The sequence below is a fragment of the Meles meles genome, chromosome 1 (assembly GCF_922984935.1).
Source record: "Meles meles chromosome 1, mMelMel3.1 paternal haplotype, whole genome shotgun sequence".
Classification (NCBI taxonomy): Eukaryota; Metazoa; Chordata; class Mammalia; order Carnivora; family Mustelidae; genus Meles; species Meles meles.
The window spans coordinates 46,393,564-46,412,967 of NC_060066.1; the positions used below are offsets into that span (position 1 = coordinate 46,393,564).

At 36.9% G+C, this 19,404-nt stretch overlaps 1 protein-coding gene across 2 annotated transcripts in view; it reads left to right on the forward strand.

Annotated features, from left to right (window-relative positions):
- The first annotated feature begins 4,169 nt into the window (after positions 1–4,169).
- NBN (nibrin) overlaps positions 4,170–19,404 on the forward strand; it is a 48,983-nt gene continuing 33,748 nt past the window's right edge. Inside the window, exons 1-5 of one of the 2 annotated variants that reach the window (XM_046015727.1) lie at positions 4,170–4,322; positions 6,306–6,436; positions 7,850–7,998; positions 8,449–8,608; positions 11,150–11,253. In XM_046015727.1, the coding sequence (XP_045871683.1) occupies positions 4,286–4,322; positions 6,306–6,436; positions 7,850–7,998; positions 8,449–8,608; positions 11,150–11,253 (581 nt within the window). In that variant the 5' untranslated portion in view covers positions 4,170–4,285. The remainder of the gene's footprint in view (positions 4,323–6,305; positions 6,437–7,849; positions 7,999–8,448; positions 8,609–11,149; positions 11,254–19,404) is intronic. The other variant, XM_046015736.1, reaches the window with a different exon arrangement.

The window sequence follows — 19,404 nt, forward strand, 5'->3', positions numbered from 1 at the left end:
CTGTTTTCCAGAGTGGTTGTGCCAGTTTGCATTCCCACCAACAGTGTAGGAGAGTTCTCCTTACTCCAAATCCTTGCCAACGCCTATTGTCTCCTATGTTCATTTTGGTCATTCTAACAGGTGTGAGGTGATATCTCATTGTAGTTCTGATTTGTATGTCCCTGATGACAAGTGATGTTGAACAGTTTTCATGTATCTATTGCTATCTGGATGTCTTCTTTGGGAAAATGTCTATTCATGTCTTCTACCCATTTTTTTAAACTGGATTATTTGTTTATTGGGTGTTGAGTTTGGTACGTTCTTTATATATTTTGGATACTAACCCTATGTCAGATATGTCATTTGCAAATATGTTCTCCCATCCTATAGGTTGCCTTTTAGTTTTATTGATTGCTTCTTCGCTGTGCAGAAGCTTTTTATTCTGATGAAATTCCAATAGTTTATTTTTGCTTTTGTTTGCCTTCCTTCAGCAGACCTATATAATAAGAATTTGTTATGGCCAGTGTCAAAGAGGTTACTGCCTATGTTCTCCTCTAGGATTTTAATGGTTTCCTGTCTTACATTTAGGTCTTTCATCCATTTTGAACTTATTTTTGTATATGGTATAAGAAAGTGGTCCAGTTTCATTCTTTTGCTGTTCAGTTCTTCAAACACCATTTTTTGGAGAGATTATCTATTGTATGTTCTTTCCTACTTTATCAAAGATTAGTTGACCACATCATTGTGTGTTCATTTCCCGGTTTTTTATCTATTCTGTTCCATTGTTTTATCTGCAACTTGACCTTTCAATGGTTTTAAGATAAGGTGAAGGAATCAAAGAGAAAAATGGAAAGTATGTAGGAGAAGGAGGTAACTGATAAAACAAGGCCTTGGAACAGATGAGGAGAAGGAATGGATTTAAATTGAGCACAAGTGGAGGAATTGGTCCCAAATTGAAGGGTCAAATTATACCCTGAAACCAGAGAGAAAAATGAAGGATGAGGTGTAGGTATAGATTTTAAAAGAAAAGAAGTTCCTCTTACAATGGGGATAAGGACAGAGTAGGAGAGAAATTGTAAAGAACTCCTTACAGGAATTTCCTCAGTAAGATACAACACCATATTCTTTGAAGGAGGCCAGGAGATGACCAGATTTGAGTAGATATTAGCAAAGGTATGGGATAGCTCTTCAGAACTTCAGAGAATAAATTTTGTTTTGTTTTGTTAAGATTTTACCTATTTACTTGACAAAGAGAGAGCACAAGCAAGGGGAGCAACAGGCAGAGGCAGAGGGAGAGGGAGAAGCAGATACTACACTGAGCCAGGAACCCCATGCAGGGCCAGATTCCAGGATCCTGAGATCATGACCTGAGCCAAAGGCAGCTGCATAACCAACTGAGCCATCCAGGCGCCCCAGAAAAAAAAAAAATTTTTTTAAGCAGGAAATGGGGCTGATGAGTCATGTTCTATAGTTCAACTAATATTAGAGGTTTTGAATTTTCATTGATTCCACGTTTTCAAAGATAGGCAGTTTAATGCAGAAGCTTTAGTACAGAAGGTGGTCGTATAATTAATTGGCTCATAGTTGGGGTTTCTTAGGACTCATAGACAAGTGAGCTATAGAGGTGAGAGCTCTGAGACTGAAAGTAGTTCTGAGAGCTGCTCCTCTCTGAAAGCAGAGCTATAATAGTAGTTCAAGCTCCAGTCCTGGTATGCAGCCTGAATCTTGAAGGAGAGGAGACTGATCACCTACGTAAAGTAGAAGGATCAAGTGGTAAGAGAACTGGATGAAGCTAAAAAGCAGGTATTATGGAATGAGTATATAAGAAACCTAGAAGGTGAGACAGCTGCAGTCAGAAAGTAGGATATTAAAGATGGGGAAGTTCTGGTGATGGAAAGTTCTAAAGGGTGGCTCTCAAAGAGGTTGAGTGTGCATAGTAGAGGTGAAAATCACAGGATTTGAGAAAGCCAAAAAAATGTGAGCCTGATAGATAAAACGAGTTTTCCACTTGTGTCTTACAGTTACTTGAGAATAATGGCAGAAGTTGGGATGGAGAAGAAAGCTTTCACACAGGTGGCAATGTTCTCAGTGAATATGGACAAGTAACATGGATTTATTTGCAATAGGCAGCAGGAACAGAATTCATAAAGGGTAGCTATTTACACATAATGATTCTGTCTAGGAGAGATTTTGCAGCTCCGGGAAGAGTAAGACACTGAAATGGAAAGTGAAAGTATAGGTTTAGGGAGAAAGAGTAATCCTCCTGGCCAAAAAATATGGTGGATATCCTATTGGTCAGTAACTGTGGGAGAGGCATTGGGGCAGCTATCCTAGAACCAGTAGAGAAAAACTGTTTTAGGGTGAGAGCCATGTTTAATTTAAAGCAAAACCTAGAGGGAAGTTTTCATGAAGACTTAATCAATCTAGCAGGGTTTGTTTACAACAAAACAGCAGGTGAGAGAAGACGCCAGTAAGTGACAGGAAGCAGGGGGCATGTAATAGTAAGCAATTTGCTACCGATCTAAAACTCTATCTGCATTGTGTTCCCTCTTTCAAAAATTTTCTAACCTCTGATTATCAGACCTATGCTATTGGTAAGCAACAAATAAATATTCCTTTATTACTTTGATGTTGCCCTATCTCCTCTTCTTGCAACCAAATAAAGGGCTAAGCTAGGGTAACCCAGCTGGGGAAGGACTGATGAGGGAAGATGAGACTTTATAGTAAAGGAGCTGCAGGGTCATCACCATGTGTCAGCAGGAGCAAGGAGAATACTTTTGGGACTGTATTCCAAGGATGCTGAACAAGAGGACATGGAAAATGAATTTGGATAAGGGAGAGTTTATTGATTTGGGAGCACTCATCAGGAAGAGAAGAATGAATGCCCTGGTAAGGATCCCAGAAAATATGACTATCATACTTCCGTGATGGCTCATAGAAACTTGAAGAAAGTGGTGGCCCACACTGAGAGAAGTAGAAATAGAATTGTCATGGCAGATAGTGGAAGCAGGGAAGCAAACAGGGAAGGGGACATGCTAGAGTGACTATCCTATTCCACTAGATGACAAAGTTCTGATTCAGATGTTCCATTTATCAAAGTGACTACATATTTTCTGGTGAGAGGGGTACCCCATCACTGGGAAGCTCAGGTTTGGCTTTTCCCGGTGGATTATGGCTGATGATAAGAGATACTGTCACCAAACTAGGTTCAAAGATAGCAACAAGGATAATAGAATCCCAAAACAATAGAGGCCAGGTGGCAGCACTTAACCATCAGAAGGGTACAATTGTCCTACTGAGTGGCACGATTGTAGTGGCCGTCAACGGTCTTGACCTAGAGAGAGCTGTAGAGCTGTGGAGATGATTAATAGAAAATGGCACCCCTAGGGGAAAAGATAAAAGCTAGTCAATAAGAGCGTGCTCGATGAAAAAAAAAAATCAAGGATAGATGAACACAAGGCTGAGTGCAGCACCCTCAGTAAAAAGTTTCAGTCTCTTCCTCAGTTTCCTGACTTGTGCCAGTTCATCAGTCCATAACCCAGTGGCTAAAGGAGAGGCGGGAATGCCGGGAGGGAGGACCCTGAAACACCCTAATGATAATATATGGTAATGACTTCTACACCAATCCCACCTCCAAATCTTCCCCAAAGGGACCTATGGCCACCCTCTTGGAAAACCATACACTGAAGAAAAGAGAATGCCTAAACATTTTTAATAGTTGGACACAGTCATTACTGATACCTAGGAACTCTGAGTATTATTATGGTCCCCAAGTAGGGTAGAGGTATAAGGGAACCAAATGATGAATGAAGATTGACTTGGGATAAAATCTTTATCTTCATCCTAACTGTCCACCACCAGTAGGATGCATACAAAGAAGTAACTTCAATTTTTTTAGAAATCACAAATGCATGGAATTACAAACTTGGCTAGTATGTTAATGTCTTTAATTAGAAAATCTCCTTGCGTTGCTTTGTAGTTGATTTTAAAAAATTATTTCTATTCACGATCAGAAAACATAATTCAAAGTATGTATATTCGTTGAACACCTTTCAATGGGATCCACACTTCATGACCTAATACAACACATTTGAATACAGATAGCACTGTTCCTTTCCTTAACCACCTGGTGGCGACGAGGAGCCCACGTCTCACTCCTGCTTATCCCTCCTCTTCCTAGGCGTCCCAGCTCCCGGGAGCGCGCACGTTCCAGAGCCCACGCCGCTTGAAGAAGCTGCGGCCGCGCACGTCGGTCAGCCGCGGTTACGCCTCCGCGAGTTGGCGGAGACTCGGGGGACCCAGGCCCATGTGGAAGCTGCTATCCATCGCGGGCCCGGCCCGAGGTAAGGGCGGAGGGGAGAGGGCCCGGCATCGTTTTCCAGGGAGCAGCTGCGTTGGGCAGCGGGTCCGAGGAGTGATGCTTCCGGTCCGTTCCCAGTCCTCTCTCCGCCTTCCGGCGCCGCCTTCGTCCCGCCCCGGGAGGCTGCGGGAAGGGGATAAGCGCATCGTACTATTGCGGTGGGGACCGCGCTGTCTTCCCGCGCGGCGCCCTGCGGGTCTTTGGCGGCTGCATCCCTCACCCAACCTACCGCCAGGTTCTCAGTGGTTGGGACCAGCTCCTCCGGCGAGACCAGCACTGACACGGCCTACAGGCCGCACATAATCGAGTCTTGGCCGGCCTAAGCTTTTGGCCAAACACCTAGAATAAGTTATCCCAGGCTAGGCGCACGATGGCAGCAGATGACTTTGTTTTGAGCACATTGTTTAATTTTGTGAAAAGCCACAGAGATGAGTTGGGTCAATGACAACCACAGGAGAGGCATGATTTCAGTTTTGTTTTAGAGCCTTTTTTGGTCATCAGAAGAACTGAAAAAGTAGGGTTTTGTTGTTTCTGTTCCGCACTTTTCAGCGGTGGCAGATGGGTATCTCCTGCTAATTGGTTGCCTGGTCAAAGTGCTTTTTAGTTGATAAGCAGGTGGTAGCCTACGATTAGGTCTTGCCCCCAGAAGTTTATTCTGATAGGCAAAAGAGCTAAATTTACAAACGGCGCATGAAGTTAGGAAAATAAGTAGTAAAAAGACTAAAGATCAAGGCATCCCTGTGGACTTGGAGCGGTGCCAAGGTAGAACAGAAGCTGTTGCTGGGAAGCAGGACTTAGTTCCTTTCCAGGAACAGTTGTCTGTGGCTGGCTCTGGGCTCCTACAGGGAGAGGTAGGTAACAGTAGAAAAATGCATCCTCCATCAGTGGCCAGCATTCTTAACTTCTAGGAGATTGTGGCCTCTTTTCAGAATCTAACAGACATTATGGGCCCCCTCCTCTAGGAAAAAATGTAAGTAAACCAAGGTACAATGTTTTTTCCTCGAAAGAGCCCACTCTAGGCTAAGAGTTTCTGAATAACAAAATATCCAAAGGTGGCTTGTCTTTCTACTTCTGTAGTTTATCTGCCCTAATTATCCTACCACTCCGAAGATGGGGTCCCGGGCTCCCCTACTAAACTGCTGGTCTCCCAACAAATACGCTATTACCTAACAATTTGTGATTTTCAACATTTTTTTTTAGAAACTAAACGTGTACTTGAAATGGTACCTTTAACAAAAAACCAAAATTCCCCAAAATACACACTTAAATCAGGTCTGAACGTTTCTTGCATTGACCTATGTTGTTTACTTCTGATTCAGTCCCATGTATTTTAATTACTGTAGCATTAGGGCATAGTTTACCATCTGGTAGGGAAAGTTCTTGTAAATTTTAAATTTTTCTTTACAGTTTTTAAAAATTATATTTTCCCCAATGGATTCTTGAATCAGATTCCAAACATAGTATTGTGATTTGTTTGGTAATGTATATTTATATATGTTGATCTGGGCAAGACTTTTTTTTTAAGATTTATTTATTTGAAAGAGGGTGAGAGCGAGTGTGAGAGAGCCAGCGGACACATGCGCAGGAGGTAGAGGCAGAGGGGGGAGAGAATTCCAACGACACTGCACTGAGCACGGAGCCCAATATGGGGTTCAGTATCATGACCCTGAGATCCTGATCTGAGCTGAAACCAAAGGTCACACGCTTAACGGACTGAGCCAGTCAGTCACTGCCAATACTTTTCAGTATTGTTTTCTCTTTAGAAAATGCTAGAGCTTTCCATCTAATCTTTTGCATCTTTCAGTGAGGCTTTATAGAAATTACAAGTTTGATTTATCTGAAGTTGATTATTAAAGTTTAAAAGCAAAATAAAAATATTTTACGTAAATATTTGCTGTACCTATGTATATACACATGTGTGTGTCTATACATTTACTTTTTTTTTTTTTTTTTATTAAATTCTTAGAACCATTCAGACTTTTGACTGGTGTTGAATACGTTGTTGGAAGGAAAAACTGTGGCATTCTAATTGAAGGTGATCAGTCAATCAGTCGAAATCATGCTGTGTTAACTGCTAACTTTTCTGTAACCAACCTGGTATGTCACTAATTTTATTTCACTAGTTTAAAATGAGGGAGGTTGAAATGACAAGATTACTTTGGTGTGTATGAGGGAGTTTGTAGGATTTTTAATTTCATAAAGGTGTTAGTTTTTTTTTTTTGTTTTGTTTTGTTTTTAAAGATTATTTATTTATTTATTTGACAGAGAGAGATCACAAGTAGACAAGGAGGCAGGCAGAGAGAGAGAGAGAGAGGGAAGCAGGCTCGCTGCTGAGCAGAGAGCCCGATGCGGGACTCGATCCCAGGACCCTGAGATCATGACCTGAGCCGAAGGCAGCGGCTTAACCCACTGAGCCACCCAGGCGCCCCAAGGTGTTAGTTTTTTTATGTTAAAATTAAATACTAATTTTGGTGGTTGTAACAGTGGTGTTTGTTTTGATATTTGAAGTTTCTGTTCCAGTGTCTTATTCTTTTGTAGTGATTTAGAGACTTGAAGTAGAATACATTTATACTTACTGAATGAACATTAATTAAGTGCTTACTCTGTATCCATCATTGTACCAACCCTGGCAATAGAGCAGTGAACAGACCCAAGTCACATTCGTGCTTTAAAGAGTTCTTATAGCCATGTGAACACAGGCATTTCCCATGTAATGTAGGTTTTCATAGTGGGAATTGGTTTGTTTTAGTAGGAAAGACACCTGTTGCTTATGTCTCACAGTTCTTTGAATGGCTTTGAGTTTGTTAGTTTGTTTTGGTTAGTTGTTTTAATCACAACAGTGGGTGGTAAAAATAATAGTGTATGCAAATGGCTGTGCTCATGATAATACTGGTGATAATAAAAGCCATTATTTTGAGCAAAGACTGCATACCAACAAATGCCAGATCTGTTCAGTAATGTTTAGCTTTGGTGTCTGTATTCTTTTAGGTATAAGAGAAGATTATTATTCAAATTCCTAAAGGAAAAATAAAATTATTACTTTAAGTCAGACACGCTAGCCTTTTCTCATTAGGCTGTTTTTGTTTGTTTGTTTGTTTTTGTTTTGTTTTGTTTTTACTATGTTATTTTGGTAATATTAAAAAAAACAAGCAGGGATGAAGCTGTCATGGATAAAACAGACTACACAAAAGCAAAGAAATTCTCAAATGTGTGAAATTAAGGGATTAGAAAATTCTGCACTGACTTACAAAAATCAAGAAAATGCATGTTCTAAGAGGAGTGATGCTGGAATTCAGACATTTGCCATTAATTTCAAGTTGAGTGATCATTCTTTGCCAGCAACTGAAACAGTAACTGTTGCCTTCTATGTTGGAGGTTGGCCATCTATTCAGTTACCTATTCAAAAAGTTATCAGCTTTTTTTGTTTTGAAACCTTTTTCCCCTCGGAATTGTTTTACTGAGTGGTAAAAGACTTTAATTGTATTGATTTGTTTTGTTCATTTGCTTCAGAGTCAAACTGGTGAGACTCCTATATTGACAATAAAAGATAATTCTAAGTATGGTACCTTTGTTAATGAGGAAAAAATGCAGAATGGCCTTTCTCAAGCTTTGAAGACAGGGGATAGAGTTACTTTTGGAGTATTTGAAAGTAAATTCAGGTAAGATTTTTTTTTTTAATTGGTATTAAAAATGGATGGCTTTGTTTTGCACTGATCAAATTTTAAAGGACACGATATTTATGGATAATGAAATTAAAACCATTTAACTTAGTTCCTGCTTATTACATTAGTGCACTTTGCATCGCATGTGGTTAGTGCATTTTGTCAGTCACAGTGCCAAGAGTAGTTAAGAGTTGGAATGGTCTCAGAGATCCTTGATGGGAGCTACATTTGTTTGATTCCACATAAGTTAAAGTATAATGTTAACTTAGATCATTGTTTTTTCTTAAGTGCAACTCTAGACTTAGGAAGTGATAATTTCATAAATTAGAAAGTTTAATAATACATAAAAATTAAAATAGTAGTATGTGATGTGAGCTTAAAGTACTGTAAGTTGCCATCTCTGGAGCTGTGATAATATAACTTTATGTAACTTATTCTCATTTGCAGAGTAGAATATGAGCCTTTGGTTGCATGCTCTTCTTGTTTAGATGTTTCTGGGAAAACTGCTTTAAATCAAGCTATATTGCAACTTGGAGGACTTACTGTAAACAATTGGACAGAAGAATGTACTCATCTTGTCATGATATCAGTCAAAGTTACCATTAAAGTAGGTTGAATGCCATGATATTATATTAAAATAAATTCTGTGAATTTAAGCTTACTCATCAACTATACACAAGACATGTTTAAAGCCATTTATTTTAAAACTATCAGAACTGTTAGTTGTGGGTTTATATAGTGTCATTCGTGCCTTTATGTACCATTTAAGCTATAATGTTTAAGGTAACCTGTTTATTATTTGAGACAAGCAAAAGCATATAAAATTATATTTAGCATTTAAAAAATTTAGCATTTTAGAAATTTAGCATTTTAAAAATAATTTATGTTATATTTTCACCAATAAGTTTATTACAATGTGTAGTTGGTATCTCCAGTCTAAAAGTTAGCTTTTAGAGACTGGAAGTCCACTGCCAGTCTCCAAAGTTAGCATCTCTAGTCCCTTCTGTCAAGTTGTTTTCCTCCAGCTCAACTCATGGTCTCATCCTCTCTTTACTAAGTTTTTATTTGGTATAATGTCCTTAAAAGACTTTTAAGTTTATAGTTTATTATTACCGTACTGTATCTTCACCGTCTAGAGATATGTAGATATGTACCATTAGAAGATGCCAACTCTCATTAAAACAGTTATATATTTTGGTATGTTTTCAGATTTTTACATCTTCATCAGATTTGGTTATATCCAAAGCTAATTGAAGAATGACATTGGGAGGTGATTCGTCTCCTTTTAAACAGGTTGACTATAGATATGTGAGATTGTTTTAGGTTAATATCCATAGTAAAAAGCAACACATATTTAGATTCCCTTATTAGATGGTACAAAAATCTTTTAATACAAAATTAGAATATGTATATTATAGCTAAACAAGTGTCATAGAGAAAGGCTTGCTGCTCAATTGAACCTCAAGTTAAACTTGTATGTTGGTGGGGTTATCACTGATCAAGGATCGTTTGCAAGCTTATGAGGGTAATAAATTGAGCAGAGTGATTGGCCTCCTGAGTACTAATTTATGCTTATAAATCAAAACTTCCATTTATTAGTTTATAGTAGGGATGCAACCTAATAGTGACTATATTTATGTATAGACTTCAACACAATCCCCTTAAAGGTACTAAGGTACCTGAGAAGTGAAATTTAGATTATCATGCACTTGCTTGGTTGTTATGAAATAAGAGCAAAGGCAGTTAAACGGTCTTGAGAGATACTTTACTGAGTCCATGACAGACTTGGAACTAGCGTCCATTCATCAAAGTACACACTACTCCAGCGACTGAGATAGTAACAGCACTGGATATTTGAATGTCACTGTATATACACCAGCAACGACGTGCAGAGCAAATCCTTTCAGTATTTTTTGTTTCCTTTTTTTTTTTTTTTTTTTTTAAATTTATTTGACAGACAGCGAACACAAGTAGGCAGAGAGAGAGGAGGAAGCAGGCTCCTTGCTGAGCAGAGAGCCCGATGCGGGGCTCGATCCCAGGACCCTGGGATCATGACCCGAGCCGAAAGCAGAGGCCTTAACCCACTGAGCCACCCAGGCACCCCCTTTTTCAGTATTTTTGATCAGCCATGTGCCATAAAAGAAAACCAAATTACTATATTATTTGTTTTGGTAAATTTTCCAAAAGTACAGGTTACCTTATATTTTTAAAATCATTAAATGTTAGAACCAAAAAGAAGCTTACAGAACATTCAGTTAAATTTTTATTTTCTGAAGAGGAAACTGAGGCATGGAGGACTTAAATCCTTTGCCCAGGATCACATGTATTGGAGCCTGCTCTCTGCCAGAGGCCAATTATTTCACTCAACATTCGCAGTTGTTGTATTCAGATTCCAGTTTTGAGAGACACCCTACATTGCTTGCTCATATTTAAGTAATACCTTATGTTATTGGAAGCATACTTAGAAATTCTTCTGTTGGATTATTTCCTGAATCCTTATTTTCATCTCCAGTGGTGGTGGTTTCTAATCTTTTTCAGATTTTGTGGTACCTTTTTATTTGATGTTTATAGCTTAGTTCACTTGCTAGTTGAAGTTTCTCCACCCTTATCTAACCCCAATCTCCATGTATTTATTTTGAGCTCTTATACCGCCCCAAACAGTTATTTCTTTATTTACTTTCTTGAAAATACTTTATTCCATAGTTACAATCTGTTCAAAGGGCATTTAGGCAGAAAAGATCTTATAGCTCATGTTTATCTCTTGATATTGTCTTCTGTAGGGTAGTTGTTACATTTTCTTAATTCTCAGGTCTTCTTTTTAACATTGTAAGAACTTTTAAATTGGAATACATTTTAAAATTGACGTATTTTATGTTACATTGTTCTGCCCTCCCCAAAGCAATTTTTAAATTAATATTGTAATATGTGGCTCCTTAAAATTAAGTGATGATACAGAGATTTGTATACCAAAATTAAACAGTGACCAGATACTTTAGTTTTGTAGATTGTGGCTCCTTTATAAATTTAGAGAAATGAAAGGAAAAACCTAATAAACAGAACAACCCCTTTGTAGTCTCTAACCTAAAACTTTCCTTTAAAGAAAAGCTAGCACATGATTATTTGTATTCACATGTTTTCTTCTTTCCAGACAATATGTGCACTCATTTGTGGACGTCCAATTGTAAAGCCAGAATATTTTGCTGAATTTCTTAAAGCGGTTAAGTCCAATAAACAGCCTCCACAAATTGAAAGGTATATTCTGTATTTTTTTTAACCTATACCAGTTTACTAAAGGATACGATAAAGGATGCTAACCAACAGCCTAGTGGAGAGATACATAAGGCAAGGTATGGGGAAGGGGCATGGAGCTTCATGCTCACTCTAGGCATGCCCCTCTCCCCGCACCTCCATGTGTTCACCAACCTGGAAGTTCTGCATCGTGTATTTTAAATAAAATATGACATGCAGAATGCAATAGCACTAATTTTATTTAGGTTGATTTCCTCTTCAATGACTGTTTCAGGATGTAATGTTCAGTTTATTGTTGTTGTTAGTATGTAAAAGGGTTTGTTGGTGTTCCTTATTTCAGTGAAATGTTACATATGTGCCAATATTTATTTTTTTTAAGATTTTATTTATTTATTAGAGAGCACAAAGTGGGGGACAGAAGAAGAGGGAGAAGCAGACTCCCCACTGAGCAGGGAGTCTGATGAGGGGCTCGATCCCAGGACCACGAGATCATTACCTGAACTGAAGGCAGATGCTTAACCAACTGAGCCACCCAGTGCCCCCATATGTGCCAATATTTAAACAAAAAAAAAGGACAACAAATGGCACAGAGGTATAGTCAAAAGGCCACATGTTCCAGTGCCACGCATCATGCAGGCAGGACCCCTGAAATTGTCGGTCCTGCAATTGGTGCAGCAACACTGTTCTGCAGTCACGTAGTCCTGGGTCAGAATATTAACAACACTGTGGCTTTGGGAATGGAGCTTATTTCTTTTTGAGCATCAGTTACCTCCTTTGAAAAATGAGAATAATACCTGTCCTATATTTAAGTATTTAATAATATTAGTTATTTTAAGTAATAGCGTATACAGTCTGAGCATTTTGCCTGGCACTATAGTAAGTGCTTATTAAAAGAAGTGCCGCTGATTGCAGTAAGTATGGAGTAAGATTCACAATAGCTTTATGATAATGGTGACGATGATTTTAGATACTCTGCTAAATTTGTGAACCCCCAGACTAAGGGATCTATCTACTCTATAGTATTTGTGATGCTTTGAAGTAATATGAGCTATGGTTGAAGAAGAAGATGTTTGGATTTTTATTTTCAGATTGCGTGGTTAAATTGCTGGTGACTATAAAATGGTGGGTGTTTTTAGTCGATTTTGCATAAGAACATGCTTGCTTAAAATATGTTAATAGATTATAGTCTATATGCTAATAGGTAGATTGTGTATTTATAAGCTCATCTTAATCTCTGTAGGACAACTTTGAATATTCGAGGCTTTAAAAATCTAGAATGTCATGCAAGTTAAGAATTCTATTAGTAGTTCAAAATATCATTAGCTGTTATAAACTATTTTGCCCATTGCTGGGTTTTTTTCGGGGGGGAGAGGGTACTATATATGCCTAATATGTGTCTGTTTTTAAAAGTAACTGAAAGTCAGATTTTTCTTCTTTTTATTTTTTTCATTTGAGAGGTTTCTTATATTTTATATTCAGGCTAACTGATAATGTAATATTTTCGGACTCTGGAAAGAGGTCCTCAGATTTTAAAATAGATGATTGTAAACTTTTTTTGAGTCCCAGACTCTTGTGAGAACATGAAAACACTAGTCTTTCCTCCAGAAACTTAACTTTCATGCTACCAACTTGCATAGTATTTCAGGAGAATCACGTCTTTCTCTTCATGATCCTCCCTATGGAAGCCAATAAACACCATAAATAATGATCCTTGCTACAGATAATAAATGATTATTAATCCTATATTACTTGGAAGTGGAGGGTCTGATAGGTTCTACTAATGATGATAATGTGTTTTATGGTCTTAAAAGTTTTGGAATTAGTCATTGATTTCCACTTACTGTTTAGACTCCCTGGTATGTTTAACCTGGGTCTATTTTTGACTTTAGGTTCAACATAATTTTTTTCTAGCTTCAGGTTATGACTGTATTAACTTAGATGACTATATTAAAACATAACTTAGATGACTATATTAAAACATATTAAAAATATGTAAGATTAATAACTTCTCATTCAGTCTTAACCATGAAAAGCATTTACATTAGCCTATGCTTGATAATGGCAACTGATGATCACATTTTATGTTACGTTGAAAAATTAATTTTCGCCTTCATCTTACTGGGACCCATTTTGATATCCATGTTGAAGTCTTTGTTGACTATGTATTCAACTATGAAATAGAAAAAGGATTCAATTTAAATATTAAATAGTAGGATGGGTTATAAAAGGTTTATGAAATAAATGTGATGGCTCTATAATAAAATGTAACAGTCTCTTCTTCTAGTTCTAAAAAAGCATTATCACTGTATTTAAAATAAAAGGGATATTTTTAACCTAACAAAAAGTCTAGTTCTATTTAGTACAGTTCTGTCATCATCTCTTGCACTATTAGCAAGAGACAGGGTAAGACAGAGTTTAAGCTTTATGTACCTGACATGATTTGTGGTATCTCATTTGTCTAAACTGTCATCAAAATACCAATGTAGATGAAGTCATTTTTAGAAGATGTCATTCAAAATATTTATTTTGATAATCAGTACTTTATTAAAGGAAACTCATAAAAATATTGTGTATTTTCTGAATGTAAAGAAATGATTCCTTAAAAAAGAGAAGGAGTTACTTTTGTTTGAATTTTTACAGTTTCATATTGTGGAGTGCTCTCTCAATTCCTGTATTTCAAATAAAAAGCATTGTTTTTGGGAAAACACTGTTGGGAGAAGATTAATCTTTGCATTCATGTAATACAACTTGTCGAATGTGCCAAAAGAGCAAGGCCCTGACTGCCCTGTATACCCAGGCCATTTCTTACAGTTTGCCGTGAGAAGCCTTAAGGGAAGAGGTAGTGTCCCTTTTGGGACAGAGAACAGTCCTGCTTATAGTTTGCTGTGAAACTCATGGATTCTGAAGTTCATTGTTCCTCTCTCCTGTAATACAACCTACTGTATGTCCCTTTTATATCATCCCCACAGGACTTGGTCAGGGAGGAGATCTACCACAGATATGCTGAGGCATGATGCTCTCATTGTCTCTGATCCAGGAGGCTTGTGTCTTGTGCCCACATCCACGAAACAAGAACAGGCTAACTGGCTTATAGTCAAATATCAGACCCAAGAGACACATTACTCTGAAACAGTCTTAGTTAATAGAGTTGAGGGTATATAATCTATCAAAATTCAAGGCAAAGAAATCTAACATATAGCAGAAATTTTTTCCTGACAATATAACCTTATATTTTTACAAGTTTGAATGTCACTGTAATTTGGGCTTTTCAGAGATCACCAAAAGGAAGCAGTATAATAAGTTCTTGTACAAATCATGAACATAGGGCTATAGGACTGACTAATGAAATAAACAGCTGTTCGGATGTTGGGCAAATGAATGTTGTGGCTTGAAATACAGTTTCCATGACCAGAATTACACATAAATTGAGAAAAATTCTGTATTTGAAAAATTTGGGGACAGAAATTAGATGATGTGCTTTGAATTAGATGAAATTTATGGGACAGATACTAAGATGTTGTTCTTTGATTAAATGAAATTTATTTAAGATGATTTAAGGAATTTAAATAAAAGCCATAAAAATGTACATAGGAAAAAGTCAGTATTTCTAGATTAATATTTTCTAGAATTTGTGAATTATATGTACTAGTTACTGGATAATAAGACATTATTTGTAGCTCTCAAAGTTTCTATATGAATTACAGAAATTATTTAGGCAATGTGCCTCTAACCTTGCTCTCTGCCAGGTTCATTTACTCTTCCAGATTTTTTTTACTGTCAAATCACTGGAGCCTCAGAAATACTTTAAAACTTCTAGAACATACTGCTTTAGAAATACTGATTTTTAATGATGTTTTCCTCACATTTATTATTAGTTTCTTTTCTTGTTCTCATCCTTATACTAGTAAAGAGAAGAAGGCTTGTCTAGGTATATAAAGTTGAGAGCTTAGTGTATTCGCTGTATTACCAATAATTCTATATATTATATATGCATATATGTATAATACATACATACATGTATGTATGTACGTATACACATGTGTACCTGACTCCCAACATTTGGTTAGATTCTTCACAATACAGTGATGTATTTTTTTGCAAGATCAGTCTTACTGAGTGGCTCAAATTTACCACTGTTTTTAGAAGAAAATCAAGGGGCACCTGGGTGGCTCTGGCTAAGCCTCTGCTTTCGGCTCAGGTCATGATCTCAGGGTCCTGGGATTGAGCCCCGCATCAGGCTCTCTGCTCAACAGGGAGCCTGCTTCCCCCCACCTCTCTCTGCCTGCTTCTCTGCCTACTTGTGATCTCTGTCAAATAAATAAAATCTTTAGAAAAAAGAAAGAAAGAAAACAAAAATATATTTTTTCAGTCCCAGAATTTTAATGCTAAAATCTATATATAGGGGCAGTTAGGGATGTTTATAATTTTTTGTCTACTTTTAATTTATATTTTGTACTATCAGTTTACCACCAAATATTTCTTAATGCCTATCATGAATTAGGCAATATAGATCTGAGGATATAGTGATGAGCCAAAAAGCATTGCAGTTTCTGCCCTCATGGCACTTGGTAGAAGAGCCAAATACTAAAAATGACACACATTAAAGTTAGAACTCTGATAGTGCCATCAAGAAAAACTAAAGGTATATGATGCTCCTATCTTTAGGAACGTGATTCAAGGTTTAACAAATGTTCAATTTTCATTGAACTAAACTATAATTAACTATTGTCTGGGTATAGTAAACTATTAGTTGGGATAAAATTAAGAATGACAGTGTGATTAACAGTGGTGTAGGTAATTTAAAAATCATATTTCATTGTCATTGGAAGACAGTAAGACTCACATCTACTCAGCTATATGTATGTGTTAAACATTTATGCACCATTTTTACATAGGACTGGCTCAATCATCTGGTGTTCAGTACTATGTACACTAATTCGTGAACTAGCCATTTGTGTGTAAGTGAAGTGATAGTTGCCTTTCATACTAAAAGAAGTGTGAAATATGTGAAATAACTCTTATTAAAAGTGAGAGGATAAAAGTCATTCAGAGAGATAGTAAAATTTATCTTATTTATGAATTAGAATATTTACTAATTTTCTAGCACTAACTTTTCTTATTGTAGATATAACTTAAATGGTTAAAGTAGTTTTCACTATTCTCTGGGTCTTTAAAAGTAAAGAAATAGAATTGTAAAGTCAGGTGTTTAGAAATCAGAATAATGCAGTGGGTTGCATTTCCCTCTGTTGGCTAGGTCAGCTGTTGCCTGCAGATAACTCATTTATTTGAGACTGCGGATTCTAGGAATCCCTGTCTTAGAATAGATGTACAGTATCCATTATAGCAGTTAAAACACATACATTTGTGGTTTGATCAGTTATAAGAATTAAAAATTAATGTAGTTGTTTAATAATGACTTAGCTAACTTTGTGAAATACCTCTGTTGTCAAGGAGAAATCTGAGGGGAAAAAATGTAAGGAAATTTGTTCTAAAATGTGGGAGAGTGATCCTCATGACCTAAATATTTTTACTGTGTTAGCTTTTGCTCTCTGCAGATGGCTAAGTCTTGATTGTTTAGTGACCTATTGTCCAGGTTGTGTATTTCGCCTATCCTACATTGCTTCCTACATCACCTATCCTACATCACCATGATATTTTAGTAACTTTTTTAATTTAAGATTTTTTTTAGAGCCGTTTTAGGTTCATTTCAAAATTGAGAGGAAGGTACAGAGGCTCCCCAAGTACTTCTTGTTTCCACACATGTATTGCCTCCCTCAACAGGGGTACCTCCATCAAAGTAGCATGAGCCTACATTGACATCATAATCACCCAAACTCCATAGTTTACATTAGGATTTACTCTTGGTATTGTACATTCTGTGGGTTTGGATAAATATATTATGACATATATCTATCATTATAGTATCATACTGAGTATTTTCACTGCCCTGAAAACCCTCTGTACCCTACCTATTCATTGTTGCCACTCCCCCAACTCCCAGCCACCAGTGAACTTCTACTGTTTCCACAGTTTTGCCTTTTCCAGAATGTCATATAGTTGGCATAATACAGTAGGTAGCCTTTTCAGAATGGCTTTTTTCACTTAGTAACATGCATTTAAAGTTTCTCGATGTCTTCATGGTTTGGTAGTTCATTTCTTTTTAGTGCTGAGTAATAATTGCAGTGTTTGAATATACTATGGTTTATCTGTTCACCTTCTGAAGGGTATCTTGGTTACTTCCAAGTTATGGCAGTTTAGAATAAAGCTGCTATTCATATCTGTTGCAGGTTTTAGTATGGACTTAATTTTTTCAGCTCTTTTGGATAAATACCAGGGAGTGCAGTTGCATCATACAGTAAGAATATGTTTAGTTTTGTGAGAAAGTACCAAATTGTTTTCCAAAGTGGTTTTACGATTTTGCATTCTCATAAGCAGTGAATGAAAGTTCCTGGCACTCCCCATTCTCAGAAGCATTTGGTGTTACTTATGTTCTGGATTTTGGCCATTCTAATATATGTATAGTAGTGTCTCATTCTAATTCCATTTTCCTGATAACATGATGTGTTGAGCATCTTGTGCTTATTTGTTATCAGTATATTTCTTTGGTCACATAGCTGTTAAGATTTTGGCCCTTTCAAAAGAAAAATTCTTAAATTCAATTTAGTTAACATATAGTGTCTTATTAGTTTTAGGGGTAGAATTTAGTGATTCATCAGTTGCATTTAACACCCAGTGCTCATTACATCAAGTGCCCTCTTTAATGCCCATCACCCAATTTCCTTATCCCCTATGTACCCTCCTTTCTTCCAGCAACCCTTAGTTTGTTTCCTGTAGCTAAGAGTCTCTTATAGTTTGCCTTCCCCTCTGTTTTTCCTTCCCTTCCCCTATGTTCATCTATTTTATTTCTTAAATTCCATATATGAGTGAGATCTATGGTATTTGTCTTTCTCTGACTGACTTAGGTCACTTAGCATAATACTCTGTAGTTCCATCCATGTTACTGCAAATGGCAAGATTTCATTTTTTGGATGACTGAATAAAACTCCATCGTGTGTGTGTGTGTGTGTGTGTGTGTGTGTGTGTGTGTGTATCTACATGACATCTTTATCCATTTATCTGTCAGTGGACATCTGGGCTCTTTTCATATTGTGGCTATTATGGACATTGCTGTTATAAATATTGGGGTGCCTGTGTTTCTTTGAATCATTTTGTTTGTGTCCTTTGGATAAGTACCCAGTAGTGCAATTGTGGGTTGTGGGGTAGTTCTATTTTTAACCTTTTGAGAAACCTCCATACTGTTTTCCAGAGTGACTGCGTCAATTTGTATTTCCACCAAGTATTTCCACCAAGCGTGTAAGAGGTTCCCCTTTTTCTGCATCCTTGCCAATGTCTGGTGTTTCCTGAGTTGTTAATTTTAGCCATTCTGACTAGTGTGAGATGATATTGTTTTTGTTTTGATTTGTGTTTTCCTGATGAGGAGTGATGTTGAGCATTTTTTCATGTGTCTGTTAGCCATTTGTATGTCTTCTTTGGAGAAATGTCTGTTCATGTCTTCTGCCCATTTCTTGATAGGATTTTTTTGGGGCTGTTGAGTTTGATAAGTTCTTTATACATTTTGGATGTATAAAGACATCCTGATAAGACATTTGCAAGTATCTTCTTCCATTCCCTAGGTTGCCTTTTGATTTCATTGTTTTCTTTGCTGTGCAAAAGCTTTTTATCCTGAAGTCCCAGTAGTTCATTTTTGCTTTTGTTTCCCTTGCCTCTGGAGACATGTCTAGCAAGAAGTTGCTATAAGATTTGGCCCATTTTTTAATCAGATTGTTTTCTTACTGTTGAATTTTGAGAGTTCTTTGTATATTTTGGGTAACAGACCTTTATCAGATGTGAGTTTTGCAAATATTTTCTCCCACTTTCTGGTACATCTCATTTTCCTGACATCTCTCATGGAGCAGGAGTTCAAAAATTTTTTTAGAAGTTTTAAATTTTAGTGAGTCTAGCTTATAATTACTTCATTCATAGATCATGCCTGATGTATCTAAAAAGTCACTGCCATAACAAAGGTCATCTAGATTTTCTTCTATTATTTATGTTATCTTCTAGGAGTTTTATAGTTTAGCATTTTACTTTAGGTCTGTGATCCATTTTGAGTTA